Source organism: Actinia tenebrosa, unplaced genomic scaffold (assembly GCF_029948245.1).
Source record: "Actinia tenebrosa isolate PJP-AT-01 unplaced genomic scaffold, QUT_ActTen_1.0 PGA_scaffold11__36_contigs__length_13525064, whole genome shotgun sequence".
NCBI classification, from domain to species: domain Eukaryota; kingdom Metazoa; phylum Cnidaria; class Anthozoa; order Actiniaria; family Actiniidae; genus Actinia; species Actinia tenebrosa.
Window position 1 is genome coordinate 3,749,507 of NW_028292571.1, and position 15,378 is coordinate 3,764,884.

The window sequence follows — 15,378 nt, forward strand, 5'->3', positions numbered from 1 at the left end:
ACAATCATTGTTGCCGTTAATCAAAGAAAGACCGAAAACAATGAAGTCAGAAAGAGAATGGTTAGCTAGATTAAAATGGCGGGAAACTGGTTTGGTGGGATCGTTATTGCGAATGTCATAAAGATGATTGCAAATGCGATCACCAAGACGGCGGCCAGTCTCGCCCACATACAAAAGATTACAGCGGGTACATTTAATACAATATACAACATTAGAAGTGGTACAAACAAAATGGTCAGTGATTTTAACAGTAGATTTAGGACCGACAACAGAAGTGTGAGAGGTTATGTGAGGACAAGTATAACAACGTTTACGAGAACAGCGAAAAGTACCAGGTTCTTTGTTAGAGGGAAGAACTCCCTTGACCAAGAAAGAACGAAGATTACGATCACGTTTATAGGAAAAAAGAGGGCGGTTGTTGAAAATAGCAGAAGTGCGAGTATCAGAGTCAAGCAGAGAAAAGTTGCGGTTAACAATGGGTTTAATGGAAATGTTAATAGGATGATACGTAAGAGTGAAAGGAATGCGATCATTAGAGGGACGAGTGTGAGGAGTGAGAGCGGTGGTACGATCAATAGTAGAAACTTTACGAATGGCGCGATCAATAACATGAGCAGGATAATTACGCTTGAGGAAGAAGGAACGCATCTCAGAACATTTAACAGAAAAATCAAGATCATCACTACACAAACGACGAAGACGAAGAAATTGCGAGAACGGAATAGCGTTAAGAGTGTGCTTAGGATGAGAAGACGAGTAGAGTAAATAAGAATGAGAGTCAGTAGGTTTGTAATGGACACTAGTGCTAAGACGGTCGTCATTAACACTAAGCAAGATGTCAAGGAAAGTGACTGATGTTTCACTAACCTCCCACGTAAAGTCTAAGGCAGGGTGAAAAGAGTTAACAAAAGAGATGAAAGAGTCTAAGTCATTACGAGAACAAGAAGTAGCACCAATACAATCATCAATATACCGTCCAAAAAACTCAGGTTTAGGTCCAGTTGGCATAACTAGGGCCCATCTTAGTACCCATAGCAACACCGTTTACCTGCCGATAATAACGATCACCGAAAGAAAAACAATTAAGAGTAAGAACAAGTTTAGCTAAGCGTAACAAAGTGGGAGTGCTGGGCTCGAGGACAGGACGAAGATCGAAAAAATGCTGAAGAGCACGAAGGCCCTCATCATTAGGAATAACAGTATACAAAGATTTGACATCCATAGTAAACAAAAACTTAGAAGAGTTATCAGGAAAGCGAAAATCATTAAAAATACTAAGAGCGTGATTAGTATCCTTAATATAAGTGGGTAAAGACTGAACAATAGGCAGCATGAGAGAATCTAGATAGCTAGAGATGAGTACGAAAGGGTTACGTGTATGTTACGAAGAGCGTTCTAAATAAATTACTATCATTGCAAGCTCATAGTTCGTCTCGCTTCGATGCAAAGGCACGGCTACCTTTCAAGGTAGTGCTTGGGACTATGAAAGGGCAGTTACGTAGACGTTTCATTTAGTCTTCTAAATCAACTAGAGTTTTTTGAAAACGACAGAAAAAGGGCCAATCCAAGATCACACACCGCGCAGGCGGATTTTAAGAATACATGAGATACGCTTTCTTTGTCCATCCCGCCGAACCCTCTCCCACTTACCCCGGACCTATTCCGCTGTCTCACATCCCCACTGATCGTTGAATTCAAAGGATCATTCAACACATTTCTGCGGTTTTCGATATTCTGGGAACTCGGACATTTCATCGGCTTCTCTCGTGAAATTGGTTTTTTACTGCCGCCAAAGAAAAACATAAAAGGTACCGACTGACTAATTCTAATTGACGGCAGCGAAAAATCAAATTTCAGCATTTAGGTTGTTGGCTACCGACTTTCGCAGAATATCGAAAACCGCAGTAAAATGCTTAGAAACTAATGTACGGAACGTCATGCAGGGTGTATAGCACTACAGTCAGAGATAATACCCACTTCCTAAATACAAGACTCCAAAGCTGCATATGCACAGGCCGGATCATTTTAAAGACAAATATTAATAATTGATGTTCATATCTTATTTTTTATTATTATATTATATACTATCTGTTATTGTTTTTGATTCAGTTTGAACTGAATCAACAATGGTTTACAGTCAACAGAATACTGTGAGTTGGTCAAAAGTCAAACTTCTCATGGACCGAAAATATCTTAGATGAAATAGAAAATAATAAATGAGTTTATCTATCTTTTTCGATATTTTTGGGGTGCATAATACAGACGCGATGTTGGTTAACGATAACAAAGCATTACCTTCTCTTGTGTGATCAACCAGCATCGCTGCTGTTTCATTGTTAAAGTTTATATCTCAAAGGATTTTTTAAAAGTCATGTGGGTGCACCCCAAGAATAATATGGCTTTATTTTTATTTTTATCTTTGACAACCTGTTGAAGTTAACGTTGATTCCAGGAAGGGGGGGGAATAGACCCCTTCACGGTCTCTATCATTGCAAGCTCACCGTTCGTCTCGCTTCGAGGCTCGGCTACCTTTCAAGATGGCGCAGGGAACTGTGAAGGGTACTATAGGGTTGTTAGCCACCCCACTTTGCAATAAAAAATGGAAGGATAAAAAGAAAATTGTATTAGACAAAAAAAGGGATTCTATGAAGATGGACCTCGACCTTAGCTAGCAAGATACAATGGTACAAACATAGCAATAGAAAAGATTAGTTGAAATGAGGTAAAGACTGCATGGGAGAATTAGGGACCGTTAATTTCTTACGGAAGTTTGGGGGACCTGGTGGGATTCTGTGAATTGTAAGTTCAAAAAAATATATGACCTGAAATTTTTTTGCGTGGCCCCCTTTTAAAACAGGAAAAATTTATTTTATAAGTCTTCTATTTACCTAATTATTTTTGGGGTGGCCCACCTTTAAATGCCATATATTTTTACTGCGTGGCCCTCCTAATCCCACCAGCCCCCCATGCACGTAAAAATAAACGGTCCCTTAAACTCAACCTCGACCTATCGTATTAATATTCTTGCATAGTCTTAGAGTATGACACAACAGCTTTTCCCACCTGAAAATAAAAAAGCAAAATAAAAAATGAATAAAAATAAACAGGTAATCGAAAATTCACTGGCAAGACTGATAGGAAAATGCAAAAGAAATCGCACAAACTCCACTGAGATAAAGTGTATTTTTTCAATTAGTACGTTGCATTGCATTTTTCTGTTAGCCTCGAATCTGAAATAATTTGAAACAGGTTTGTACAAAGCTGCAGGTATTCAGTTTAACCAAAAGTCAGAATAGATTTTTTCACTTAAAAAAAGGCATTTTTCCATTCAAAAGAGCACCCTGTCATTTCCTAAATTTCACCCCTTTCCTCTGATTTTAACGGCTTACAGATCGTCCTAATGTTCCTGCTCCTGCAGTTAAAGGATGCTGGTTTGGGAACGGAGGAGTCTAAGAGGCAAATGGAAAATAGCTGGATTGATAGCAACGTTACCTGGTAATTTTGACGCCCCAAGGGTGCCTTATGAACAATTTTTTTAAGTATACCATTTGACTCTTCCCCATCCCCCGCCACCCGATAGTCGATAACCTACCTCCACCAGGGTTTCCAGATCCTCTTGGTTTAACATTCTCAGGAAACTGACCCATTACATTACCCGGGGGAGTATAATGAACCACTACGTAATGTGCTCCAGTAGAACTGGTAGCTCTCCCGGCACCCATTTCCGTTGTACTTGCCCACACTACTTGTGTAAAATGCCCGGTACCCGAAGAGAATCCCGGGTTGGCATGCCGGTATTTGTCTGCTTCTTCGTACCACATGTCTGTTGCCTTATGTCCTGTAAGCTCTGCACCTGAAGAATTTTATATAAGCAAACTGTTACTGGACTACCTGTGGTAGCAGCCTCGTAAGAAAAACAGATAATTCACGAGGTAACAGATAAGTAATAAGGCAATAGATAAGTATTTGTCTAGAGTTAAGCCTGATTTTCAATAGCGACGCAAGCCGGCATAAAGGGAAGAACAGAGAGTTCTTATTTCACAGTGAAACAAACTCATACAAGCACAAGCACGAACGCATGCGCAAGCGCAAGAGTCAAAATAATTTCTTGCCTTGTGCTTGTGTTTATGCTTTCGTCGCCAGTAAAAACCAGACTTCAATAGCAGACGTAATAAGGATGACAGTTCAGGAAGATGTGAGCAATAAGGCGCTACAAGACACCATGAAGGACAGAGTCCTACCAGTTCATGGTCTCTAGGGCGCTACCATTTTATTTTCACAAGATAAGACGTAGTTTTACATGCATATTATAATATTACCACTCATGTAAGCAATGCTTTCTCCATAATCCCTCGAGCTGCTGTGTTGAATGCAGTTTCGTTTGGCCAAATTTTCTGCCCAGCTCTGAGCTTCTGAGGCCAGCTTTGAGTTCCATTTCAGGGGTTTAGCGCCGTGAAGAGCTCGGTATTGATTGTGAGCTTGAAGTATATCGTTCTTGAACTCACGGGAGCTTTCTGTCAAATAATAGAAAAATGTATGGCCGTTTGCATGATGGGGTCATTTTACTACCACTACCATAATGCTTCGCGAACTTTCTTGCTTATTCTGATTTGTATTTCCTCATGAGGATAGTAAGACAAAATTGGTGTTAAATTAACCTCGCAAGGGATTCTGGTAGTGGCAGTAAAGGACGCTATAATGCAAGAGACCTATTCTAATTTCCCTTATTTCTTTTACTGAGGAATAAAATTGCTATGTCGTCACTACTCACGTGGTTTATCGGATGTCTTTGACGTGACACGTGCCGCATCCTTCCCACCAGCCTTAGCGGCCTTGTCGACCTTTGATCCCCTTGGTTTTACATTGGCTGGGAAGGCTCCAATGACGTTACCTGCGGGAAGATACCGAGCCACAACATACTGGGCTCCTGATGAACTCGCGGCTTTAGCGACTCCTAACTCTCGCGACCCGGCCCATACGAGTTGTGTAAAATGCCCGGTACCGGATGAGAATCCTGGGTTGTTGAATCTATATTTGTTGATTTCTTCATACCACATTTCAGCAGAGCGATTGCCCGACAAGTCGTAACCTATGGAAGGTAATCAAGAGTGGTGATCATTCTCAGTATTTCTCAGTATGGTTTGGTTAAGTGATATTCATAGGTCTAAAACCGCGAATCCCCCGCTTAGTTACCGTTGCTATGCATGTCCCACAAGTTCAGCGAATTAGCAAGAATATCTCAAGATAAAACCTGTCTGATCGTCCAAAAATTGATTCAATGGATTGAATAAATTGTTTCAATAGTTTACTGTCCTGCGAAAAGAATAGAAAATTGCCTCGTAATCCTTGTAGTACTCTTTAAAACAGATACTGTTTAGTTGTTTGTGGGACAAGACTTTAACTCCACTGGGAAAAAGCTGCAGCAACGTTGATTAGTTCGCTATTATCTGAGTCAGAACCATCAATTACTCATCCAATCGTACCTGATGCCATTGCTAGATTTTCCCCATAATCTCCTGTACTGTGCTGTAACGCGTTTCGTTTTGCAAGATCTCTCGCCCATTTCTCGCAATCCGATGCTAGTTTAGCTGACCACTTGAGTGCAGGCGCACCGTGCTGGGCGCGATAGGCATTGTGGGCGTTCAAACACTCCTTTTGGAACTTGTTAGGCATTTTCTTAATCTAGATAACCTGTAAAGAGGGAATATGATTACAAAATTAATCTAGCAATCTTTGAAGTTGTTCAGCTTTATATTTATGAAAAACTTGAGAATCAGGGGGGAATGAACTCAACAAAAAAATATTTGACTGAATTATGAAAGTGACAGAAAAAGGGCTTCTTGACAAACAGAGACTAGAATCACTCTCCCAAAAATTAGGTTACATCCCTATAATCCTTTGCGTCTTTGGGGGGTAATCAAAGGGTAAAAACCCACTTATTTTGCTGAAGGCTGATCAGACAATGTTGAAAATACCTTGTTTGGTATCCAAAAATAAAATGAAGAAGTAAAAGACAAAAAAAGATGGAAGCTTGAAGACGTTTAAGGTCAATTTTAAAAATTTTTTCGTAAGTCAATACATTTTCTGTAAGACCAAAACTCTTCATGATCCGTAAACGCAAAAATAACTTGGAATAAACTGATAATCAGTATTGTACAGATAAAAGCAGGTATATTATAAATTCAATTAAGAAACCTTTCAATTTGGGACAGTTTTTTGATTGGTTACCCTCCAAAAAATTATTGGGATGCGAAAGTCGAGAATAAGTTGTTGCTATAAAACTAGTCTTCTTTAAGTTTGCAGAGTCCAGTTATAAATAGCCCTTTCCCCCGTCCTTTTTGAATCGCGATCTCTCTCTTCACAGAGGCAAGGCATTATTTTTCATACCCGGAATTCACAAAAAAAAAACACAATTAAGAGAGATAATGAAATAAAAGAACTAGCTCCGAAGCGTGATTGATATCAGGCGGGGGAAAAGGCATCAGTAGAGAGTTTAAGACTCTTGTTTACGGCAAACGTGAAACGTCAGTTGACCATTAAAAAATTCTTTAAAATTAGTGAAAAGGAATCGCAAAAATCTCCAAATGGAAGATAAACAAAAAATTACTCGTCTTTGTCGAGAAGGTTTGCAAAAGGGAAGGTGAAATGTAGGGAAACGATGAAAACGTGGTCACGTTTGCCGTTTGTGGGAAGGAAAAACGGGAATCTTAATCTGCCTGATGAAGGAAATGGCGAAATAGTCACCACACGTTTCCGCATTTTATTTTAGTTTTGATTATTCTTACATTCAAAAATCAATGGCTTCTGATAACAAAAGTTTTGAAATTTCTTTCTTATGTGGCAGTCGACCTATTTTGCACCACAATGACTCTTTTAGATGCTTCAATGATCTGTTTCGCATTCTTTGTTCACACAGGTTTCGGCGGTCGTTTAGACACAGGGAACCCAATTTAGATAACAGTTAAAGTTGGAAATATAATCCGGAAGAAAATCGCTTTTATTGGATTGTTTTGTATGGCATCCTCCATAACAAGAGAATTGATCAATCAAGCTAAAATGTAGTAAAATATTTATTGTGCGCTTTGTTTTCCTATGTCCTTCCTTTGGTCTTAGGGGGGAGGGGACACGATATCTATTTGACTTTTGACGAGGAAGTGGTCGCCATGCAGCATACCGGTACCGGTAACTGACAAGAGAGTGGAATCTTGAGAATTTAATACCTTTTTTTCTAGAATGTTCTTGGCTATTACAGTGGTATGCTGTGTGTCCACTGGTATGTGCTATGTATCGTGTTTATCACGATAGATAAGTGACCCTTTGCATGTGTAACAAAGTCGTTTCATATCCTATTATTGGAATTTCCCGCGAGTATTTTCCAGCCGTCCACACATTGATCTCTAGAATTTAGTATCTAGAATTTAGTATCTTTTGTTCGAAAAAGAAACCAAAATCAAAACTGGGAAACGACCGAAAAAGAAGAAATGAAGTCGTAAAAGAATAAGTGATTTTTAAATAAAAGTTGACAGAACCACTTGAAGACGATTTGTTTACTTTCCGTTTTAATTTTTTGGTTTTCTCCTCCATTTTTTAAATCGTGACAAAATAAAAAGCAAAGTTGTTAATTTTGGAAAGTGAAAGAAAGGAAGGCATCAAACATGGCGGCTACTAATGTTTTGAAAATAAGAGCTCGATGAACTTTGCACAGACGTGACGACTTCTCATTGGTTGCGAGCAATTCAAGCCTTGCTTGTCATTAAAAATTTAAACTAGAACTTGACAAAAATCATAAAAGTTTTATCGAAAGTCAGCCAGTAACAAAGAAAGCTGACACTTTTGTTTGCTTGTGAGATTAGGCCAAGATATACAGCATAATGTTGGCAGGTAGTCAAAGTTCAACGTCTCGTTCACCGAGGAACCATTTTTGGCTCACCCAAAATAAACCGGAATAATCGAAGTATTATTGACATATCATAGAGATAAATTGCGCTAAATTCTAAGTAAACTAGCAGAGCTCTAAGCAACAGAAATACTCTTCAAATATGCATTTATAATGAGGGAATTTATGCAGCACTTTCGGTTGTAAAAACTGATATAGTGTTTGTTATTCAGACAGCATGGGTTATGAAGTTTCATTCGGACGATCACAAACATTAATCCTTTATCAAATTTTAATATTTAAAGACACGAATTTAATTTTTTTTAATATACTGCCGGATAATTATAAAATATAATAATAGATTCATAAATCAGCTAGTCTTCAACCTAATTTAAAATTATAAAATATTTTTGGTGATTTTCCAATGGAAATCTCATTCATAGACCTTGAGCTTAGTAGGCACGAAACAACGTATGGAGTACTTCTGTTGGCCATTTTTTTATAATTTGGTGCAGAAATTTTAAAGAATATCTTTAAAAACATATTATGAGACAAAATTATAAATAAAAAACAATAAACCATCGTGTTACCTTAATTTTAAGCTCGAAACTTGAAGAACTCCAAGCAAATTGGAATACGTCCAAACGTATTTCCAAAAGGGAATTAGTAAAAGGCTTTTAAAAACTGTCCGACGTTTGACTTCTCCTTTGCACGTTATTTTAGTGAAAAGATCACGTATGTTTCTGAGACATGATTTGTTCAAGCCCAACAGGACAAAACTATTGCTGTTGCTTCAGCTGAGCTACGTATCCAGCGGAAGTGAATAGAAGGTTACACGTTTGTGTGTTGGCTGCATGGAATGATATTAGACTTCCGGTCATTGGTGTCGTCCCAGTCTACGCCTGCCTCCGTATTGGCGCCTCAAGTCTGGCATGAACGATTGAATGTCCGGTAAGAGGATTATTATTGACCATGACGGAGTTCGATTTGTGAATTAGAAAGCAATGCTTTGACCATTTAGAAGAGAAGAGAAGAGAAGAGAAGAGAAGAGAAGAGAAGAGAAATAGAGAAGAGAAGAGAAGAGAAGAGAGAGAAGGATAAGAGAAGAGAAGAGAGAGACGAAAGAGAAATGACTCATACTGAAGACGGATGATCCTGTGCATGCACTACCTCCTAAGCTACTCTCCTCTCCTTCCTCTCTCCCTCCGCCTCTCCATCCCTCCCTTCTCAAAGAGAAAGAGAAGAGAAGAGAAGAAAAACTATAACTAAACTTCTCTTCTCTTCTCTTCTAGGCCCATGTACTGAATTCCTTTTGAATCTGAACTGAAAGCATTCATCAATCACTGTGAAGGTTTTGTAATGACTTCTTGCATAGCCTACGATGGCAGGGGGAGGTGAAAAATTGAAATTTCCAGAATAAGTCTTAACCACCCCCCCCCCCCCCCCCTCTTAAAGTCATGCAAAAATAATACGATCCCCCCCCCCCCAAGCAAGACTTGTAGCTTCTTCCAAAAATTGTGCATCCCCACATTTTTATGATACAAAATTTGCCCATCGCCCCCTTTTTCCTACCAAAATTTTCCAGATCCCCCCTAAATTTATCCTACCTCCCGCCCCTGCCATACATTATGAACGCAGCCTTAGTACATGAGATCTTCTAACTAAAAACAGTTGGTCAATATGAATGCTTTTGAAATAAAAATAGTGTTTGATTCCATCTTCGCTCCGTTGTTATTTTCCCACATTTTCCAGACCATCACGTGGTATCGATACCATGGTTATCAGAAACTGTTGACATCAAAACAATCTCGTACCCAGAGCATTTATTTCTTGCTGCGCATACTTCGATGAAATAGTCGTCTCTGGAAAAGACCAGTTCCTAACTCGTGATTGGTTCTCCAGAACAGAGTCTATTTATTTAGCCGAGCATGCGCAATAAAGAATAAAGGCTCTGGGTACGAGATTGATATCAAAATTGCTATGTTTTTGAAGGACCTACATACTTATAGTTCTAATGATAATATTCAGAAAATGTTCTTAGAAGGTTCGCATGCAGGGTCATCGAGAATAACAAAACAACCTTGTCAGAGGTCATAGACCTTTTATTGTTTTCATACTGATACGCACGATATATTAAATCTTTTATAACAATGGTTTGAAAGATTTGACAGTCGACAGATTCTGGTTTGATACATTTATATATGGGAGGTCAAAAAAAGGAATTTGGGCTTCCTGTGTTTCTCAAAAGAAAGAACCTGAGTTCAACCCTTTCCCCCGTGATCACATGAGCTTGCCTTGTATATTATTACTTTCTTCACCGAGTTTGAGAAAGCTGTTATTAACAGTGCTTGCCTTGGTCAAAATCTTATTTTTTTTACTTTTAACATGGCGCCCACATCTTTTGTCGTACGTGGCGCTCTGGATTGATTCCAAATAATCTATCACCTACAGCTATAGATGGATAAACTCAAACAAAGAAACTAATAATCTCGTCAAAAAGCCGCTTAATCTTTATACGGATCATCATGCCGTGACCAGAGTATTCTATTTAAATTCGGAGTAAAACCAAAAGTCTCGACTTTCGTATTCCGTCTTAAAAGCTATTAGGGAAAAAAGACGGTATTTAAGATGAGAAATTGCTTAAAAGATTCTTAGTTATTTCCAGAAAAAAATTCTATTCATGCTATGTAATATTCACTCTAATCATAAACTTCTGTCGATTAAATTAAGTAAGGAGTTTAATAAGTATTTTAACTTTATTTTAATTCATTTTCATTAAAACAGCAGGAGTCACTTAGCAGCTTCTTAAGTCCTTAAAGATTTTTACAAAGATACGGTTTGGAAAAATTGAGTGGTATAAACTTACCAAATTCTTTGGATTTATTGCATTTCTTTGTTCTTTGTCACATTTCCATGACGAACATAACAAATATAAGTAAGAAGTTTATTCCTAATTAAAGCTTTGTTGAAATTAGCCTATTAAAATTTCAGAGATTAGTGCAGAGCTCTTACTCCTTTCTTTGATTCTCAGTGCAGTATTGGAAAAGTTCAACAGCTCCAACCGTGAAAATGTCTTATTTGTCATAACATGGGGTCAAATTGTGACAGCCGAGAATTTCACTTACATTCTCATTGATTTAGCAGGAGTCTAACTTCTCGCTGATTGTATTAAACTTAAATCTAGTTTAAAGCTTCTTCTTGCAGAAACTCCGATGCGAGAGAAATCATCTTTCTTTTGTAATTTTTTACCGCAAGAATCCAAATGTGTTGTATATGCAAGGGGAGTAAGCGCCCTTGCCAAAGTCTATATGTGCTACAAATAGTTGAACATTTAGTTTCCAAAGTTTGTGGTAAATGTAAACATTTTAAGACTTTAAACTACTCCTTACCTTTTAAATTCTGAGATGAATATTGAAGATTTGAAGGTTCTTCTTCGATATAAAGTACACCACAAAGAAACGTGTCTGGCCCTGCAACAGGTAGACACGTCTTGCACAGTTCAATCACGAGGTTTTTGGATAAACACTTTTTTTATTCAGCGGTAGGCGATGACAAGAACAAAAGCGGATTCAAAATAAATACAGGTATTGATTCGAAACGATTAGCCCATGCCCTGCCATTGGTCGAAAATCTTAAACAATTATCAGCTATTTTTCCATGTACAAATATTCTATTTTTTATTTTGCAGAGCGATGAACGAATATGTCAGATTAATGTTCTCGAAAAAAATTTCTAAATCATAAATATTCCAATATTATTTATTGTTGACTAATTCAGAACTTTTTGAATGGTTATAGATTGGTATTTTGACTACGCCGTTGTTTTTGTGATACGGTCGTAGTTCCTGTAGCTTTGAGCAAATTAAACTTTGCATAACAAAAAACATCTCGACACGGTTCGAACAGACGATGCAACATCATGATTGCGTGTGGCGTCGCTGGTGGCCACTCGTAGTAACTTTAATCGAGACCACTTCCAGCGCCGTTAGCGGGAGTAGCAACGTTGCCGGGTTAAAAGTTGATATCGATTCGAGTGTGCAAAAGTTGCGTAGAGTTGAACACATGTATGGTGTAATTTCGTGCATGCTTGTGTGCAACGTCTCGAGGAAAAGGTGCATCACGGATTATGCGGTTTTCAGCCGCCGGCCAATCTTGAAGCTTTACGTAAAATTGCAACCGGGTTTTTTAAAACAAGCTTGACCGTGTTATTATTTTTTCAATTGTTTAACAGCGTATTTTGGGCAACACAAGTCAGTTTTAGAAAAGTCGCTAGTTTGAGTCATGAAATGAAAAATTATGAAAATCATCTCATGTTCACACGCTTTCTTACATGTCAGTTTTTTATAGTGTTATCTTTAAGTGAGACATTAATTCGTATACACTGATTAAATATGTTTAATTAACAGAGGAAATGCCGCTACATTGGAACATGTGACTATGAATAACCAATTCAATATCAATGCAAATTTTCCTTCACAAAGATATCTTGATGATCAGAAACCTCAATTCACTCTTTGCGGTTTCTTAAACTTGATTCTTTCGATTTAAATATTAACCACATGCAATGGTATTAAATGAAATAATTCTCGTGCAAATTCAGTCTCTTCGTAATTGATCCCACTTCTGACACCAATCATCCAGCTCGCTCGATTTTCCAAGATGATGGACGTAGTGGACCAACTTTCCATGGCAAGCTCAAAGAAGAAGAAGAAAAAGATTGTGTTTAATGATGGAATGGTTGACGCTAGCGACCGCGAAGCAAGGAAAAAAGTAGACGAGACTACTGGATTTATGGTTGTTGCTGTCTATTGCATCGTAATTTTTGGTTGTGCTATTTTGACGAGAAACTACCTTGTTGCCCTCTTGGTACCTGGAGTATTCATTCTATAAAACATTAAGTATACTATCCTCGATTCAATTTTACTTTTTCCGAACCTGAATATCAATTGACACAATTAACTTCAAGGAATGGAGAGTGGCAAAAGAGATCAACATCAATGGATTATTCATTTTACAGGCTTGTGCGAAGAAACAACGAAGCTTCCGTTATCATTTTAAAGTAAATCGAAATTATATAAAATAGTAAAAGAAAGGTCCTTGATTAAGACAATGAGAGAAAATGATTTAAAAAATTACTTAACTATAAATAACATTACAAAAAGAAGTTTCTTTTTTCTCGGAAAACATTCCAAGTTCCAGAAAACTTAGCTTAAGAAGACATAATTCTTATCTATAATAATATACCAAGAACAAAAAAAATAAATGAAAATAAAACTCTTTCGCTACTTATTTATGCACATGACCATTTGCACCTGACGGGAAAATCTGCAGAAGTTTGCGCGGGAAAGATTACACAGGGGCTTTTAAGGATATAATTCGAATAATTTTAACGAATTAATTGCTATTGTCTTAAAACTGTAATTTTGCTAATTGATTCGTAATTTTTTGTGCTTAAACTGGGGAACAAACCCCAAAAACAGTTGCTTCTTAGCATTCATATAGATCTTGGCTTGCGCTAGCCTCCTTTGCTGAAGCGTTGGGTGACGACCCTAACGACGTCTGCGAAGGAGGCAAGGCTTGCGCGTAATGAAACCCCATTTCAGACCAGGTTTCAGACCAAGTGCCATCACGGCTCTAGAGTATTATTTCTTTGTTTAACGGTTGCGCACGGTAATACACGTGAATATATAGACGTGTTTGCCCGTCTACTAGACAGGTGGGTGTTCAGCCTTCAGAGTTTCTTAGCGCACATACAAACAGTAACATTTCTACATAGTGTCTATGATCAGTAGAATTCTCCTGGAGGCGCTCGCTCATTTGGGAAGAGAGCCAACCGCAAACGTTAGTCGGTACAAGCCCCTTATTAGAGACGAGCGGACAACCATTATGGCCATCAGTTCGCGCTTCACGTGTCGGCGTTTTAAAACACCTTGCTTACTATGACTTCAGTGCTTACTGTATGAATAAACCATGGTTAACAGACCGGCGTTTTTACTGATACGGCGGCCGTCTTTAATGAGTAAGAGATTATGGGATTCCAAGGGGGCAAATATTGGAAAATTCATAGACAGTGCAGCTCTGTCAAGGTGTCATCTTTTATAACTTTGCGTTATCCAATCTGAAACACATCTAAAAACCAACACCATTTAAACCATGCGATGACTAGCGCCGACAAATGTAGCGTTGCTGGTTATCCTGTGTTACTGGCTGTCAAGGCGAAAGGGACCGGTTTGGCCCAAGTCTCCAGCTAAACATTTCCTCTCCCTTGGGCCGGTAAGTTTAATTTAATACATGCTAAATCACACTCTATCATAATCAAACTGCCTTTGGAAAACTCATGGATGTGCCCTTTTTGTGCATTTTGTTGACTTATACGTATACACCTTCGTAATTAAAGAGATCAAAGTAATTCGCTTGATTTAAATGCTCGATTTAACTGGTAATTTACCCAATAACTCTAATTCAATAAACTCAATTTATCTGGTAATTTACCCAATAAACTCTAAAGGTTCTCCTTCTTTCGTAGTACTGCAAGCAAACAATTTTTCCCGCTTTTCCCGTGAGTATTAAGTCAACTCCCAATTATCTCAATTGATTGACAACTCTGAAGAATCTCGATTCTTTATTCGTTGATTCAGACAGAGACAGCGGGTAAAATGACTTCCTATTGGCTGATTAGTTTGAGTTGCACTTAGCGGGCTTTTTAACTCAAGGCGACAAAACGTTGAGGCTGCTCACGTTCAAAGGGACAGCAAGACTTCCACGAGGTAAGATGAAATATTTTTATTCATTATAAAACAGCTGATTTCTAACTTTAAAAAACTTCAAATAAGCAAAATTATACTAATAATGTTTAAAAAAGCAAGAGCCTTTCTGATAAGATCAATATTTTCAAACATTTAGTCTTCAAACGCGAATAAAGGCTTGCAACTCGATTGATACTTCGAACAGCATGCCTCAAATGCAGTATCTGGAGCTTATAATTGTAATTTTTGACCCCAAAAATGGACAAAACACATAGAACAACTGTCTTTCATAGGATTTTAAACAATTTCTTGATAGTTTGATAATTTATTTAAGTATATTTTGTTGAAAATTGAAATATTCTGCATCATGTTTGCATTGTGTGGAGGCGAATTTGTATTTCCATGCGAACGATTTCGTGAATAAAAACTTAAAAACAATAACTTCATTTATTTCTAAGTTATATAGTTTTGCCTTGAACTTCTATTGGCTAAACTTGCTTTAGAAACTAAAAATCAAAATTATTTTGAAACAAAGCGGAAAGAATTTTTAATCGTACCGAGGGAGACAAATCCTTGGGAGACAAACCATTATCTCAAATTGTAATTTTTAGTCCCAAAAACGGATAAGATAGAAAAAAGGTTTTACTTTAACAATGTTAATATGAAATTCGAAGTCATTTTTAGTAGTTAAATAAATCATTTTAGTAATTTTTCTTTGAAAATTAAAAAACAAAAAATATATATATAGTATGTCAGT

The 15,378-nt window shown here is 37.7% G+C and overlaps 1 protein-coding gene across 2 annotated transcripts; it reads right to left on the reverse strand.

Moving 5' to 3' along the window:
• Positions 1–2,045: 2,045 nt before the first annotated feature.
• Positions 2,046–11,409, reverse strand: LOC116289051 (uncharacterized). 2 transcript variants are annotated; one of them, XM_031695939.2, is made up of 6 exons: positions 11,266–11,409; positions 5,484–5,691; positions 4,772–5,089; positions 4,320–4,514; positions 3,593–3,853; positions 2,046–3,063 (listed from the first exon to the last, which is right to left on the reverse strand). In XM_031695939.2, the coding sequence occupies exons 2-6, from the start codon at positions 5,671–5,673 to the stop codon at positions 3,035–3,037; spliced, it is 993 nt and encodes a 330-aa protein (XP_031551799.2). In that variant the 5' UTR covers positions 5,674–5,691; positions 11,266–11,409; the 3' UTR covers positions 2,046–3,034. The 2 variants fall into 2 exon arrangements, with proteins under 2 accessions (XP_031551799.2, XP_031551798.2); XM_031695938.2 differs by lacking the exon at positions 11,266–11,409 and adding an exon at positions 8,467–8,727.
• Between the last annotated feature and the right edge of the window lie 3,969 nt (positions 11,410–15,378).

Coding starts and splice junctions, on each gene's coding strand:
- LOC116289051 (XM_031695939.2), bottom strand. CDS start 5,673: ATGCCTAACAAGTTCCAAAAGGAGTGTTTGAACGCCCACAATGCCTAT. Junction 4,515..4,771: donor AAAGACATCCGATAAACCAC/GTGAGTAGTGAC, acceptor ATTATTTGACAG/AAAGCTCCCGTGAGTTCAAG. Junction 3,854..4,319: donor AAGCATTGCTTACATGAGTG/GTAATATTATAA, acceptor AAAATTCTTCAG/GTGCAGAGCTTACAGGACAT.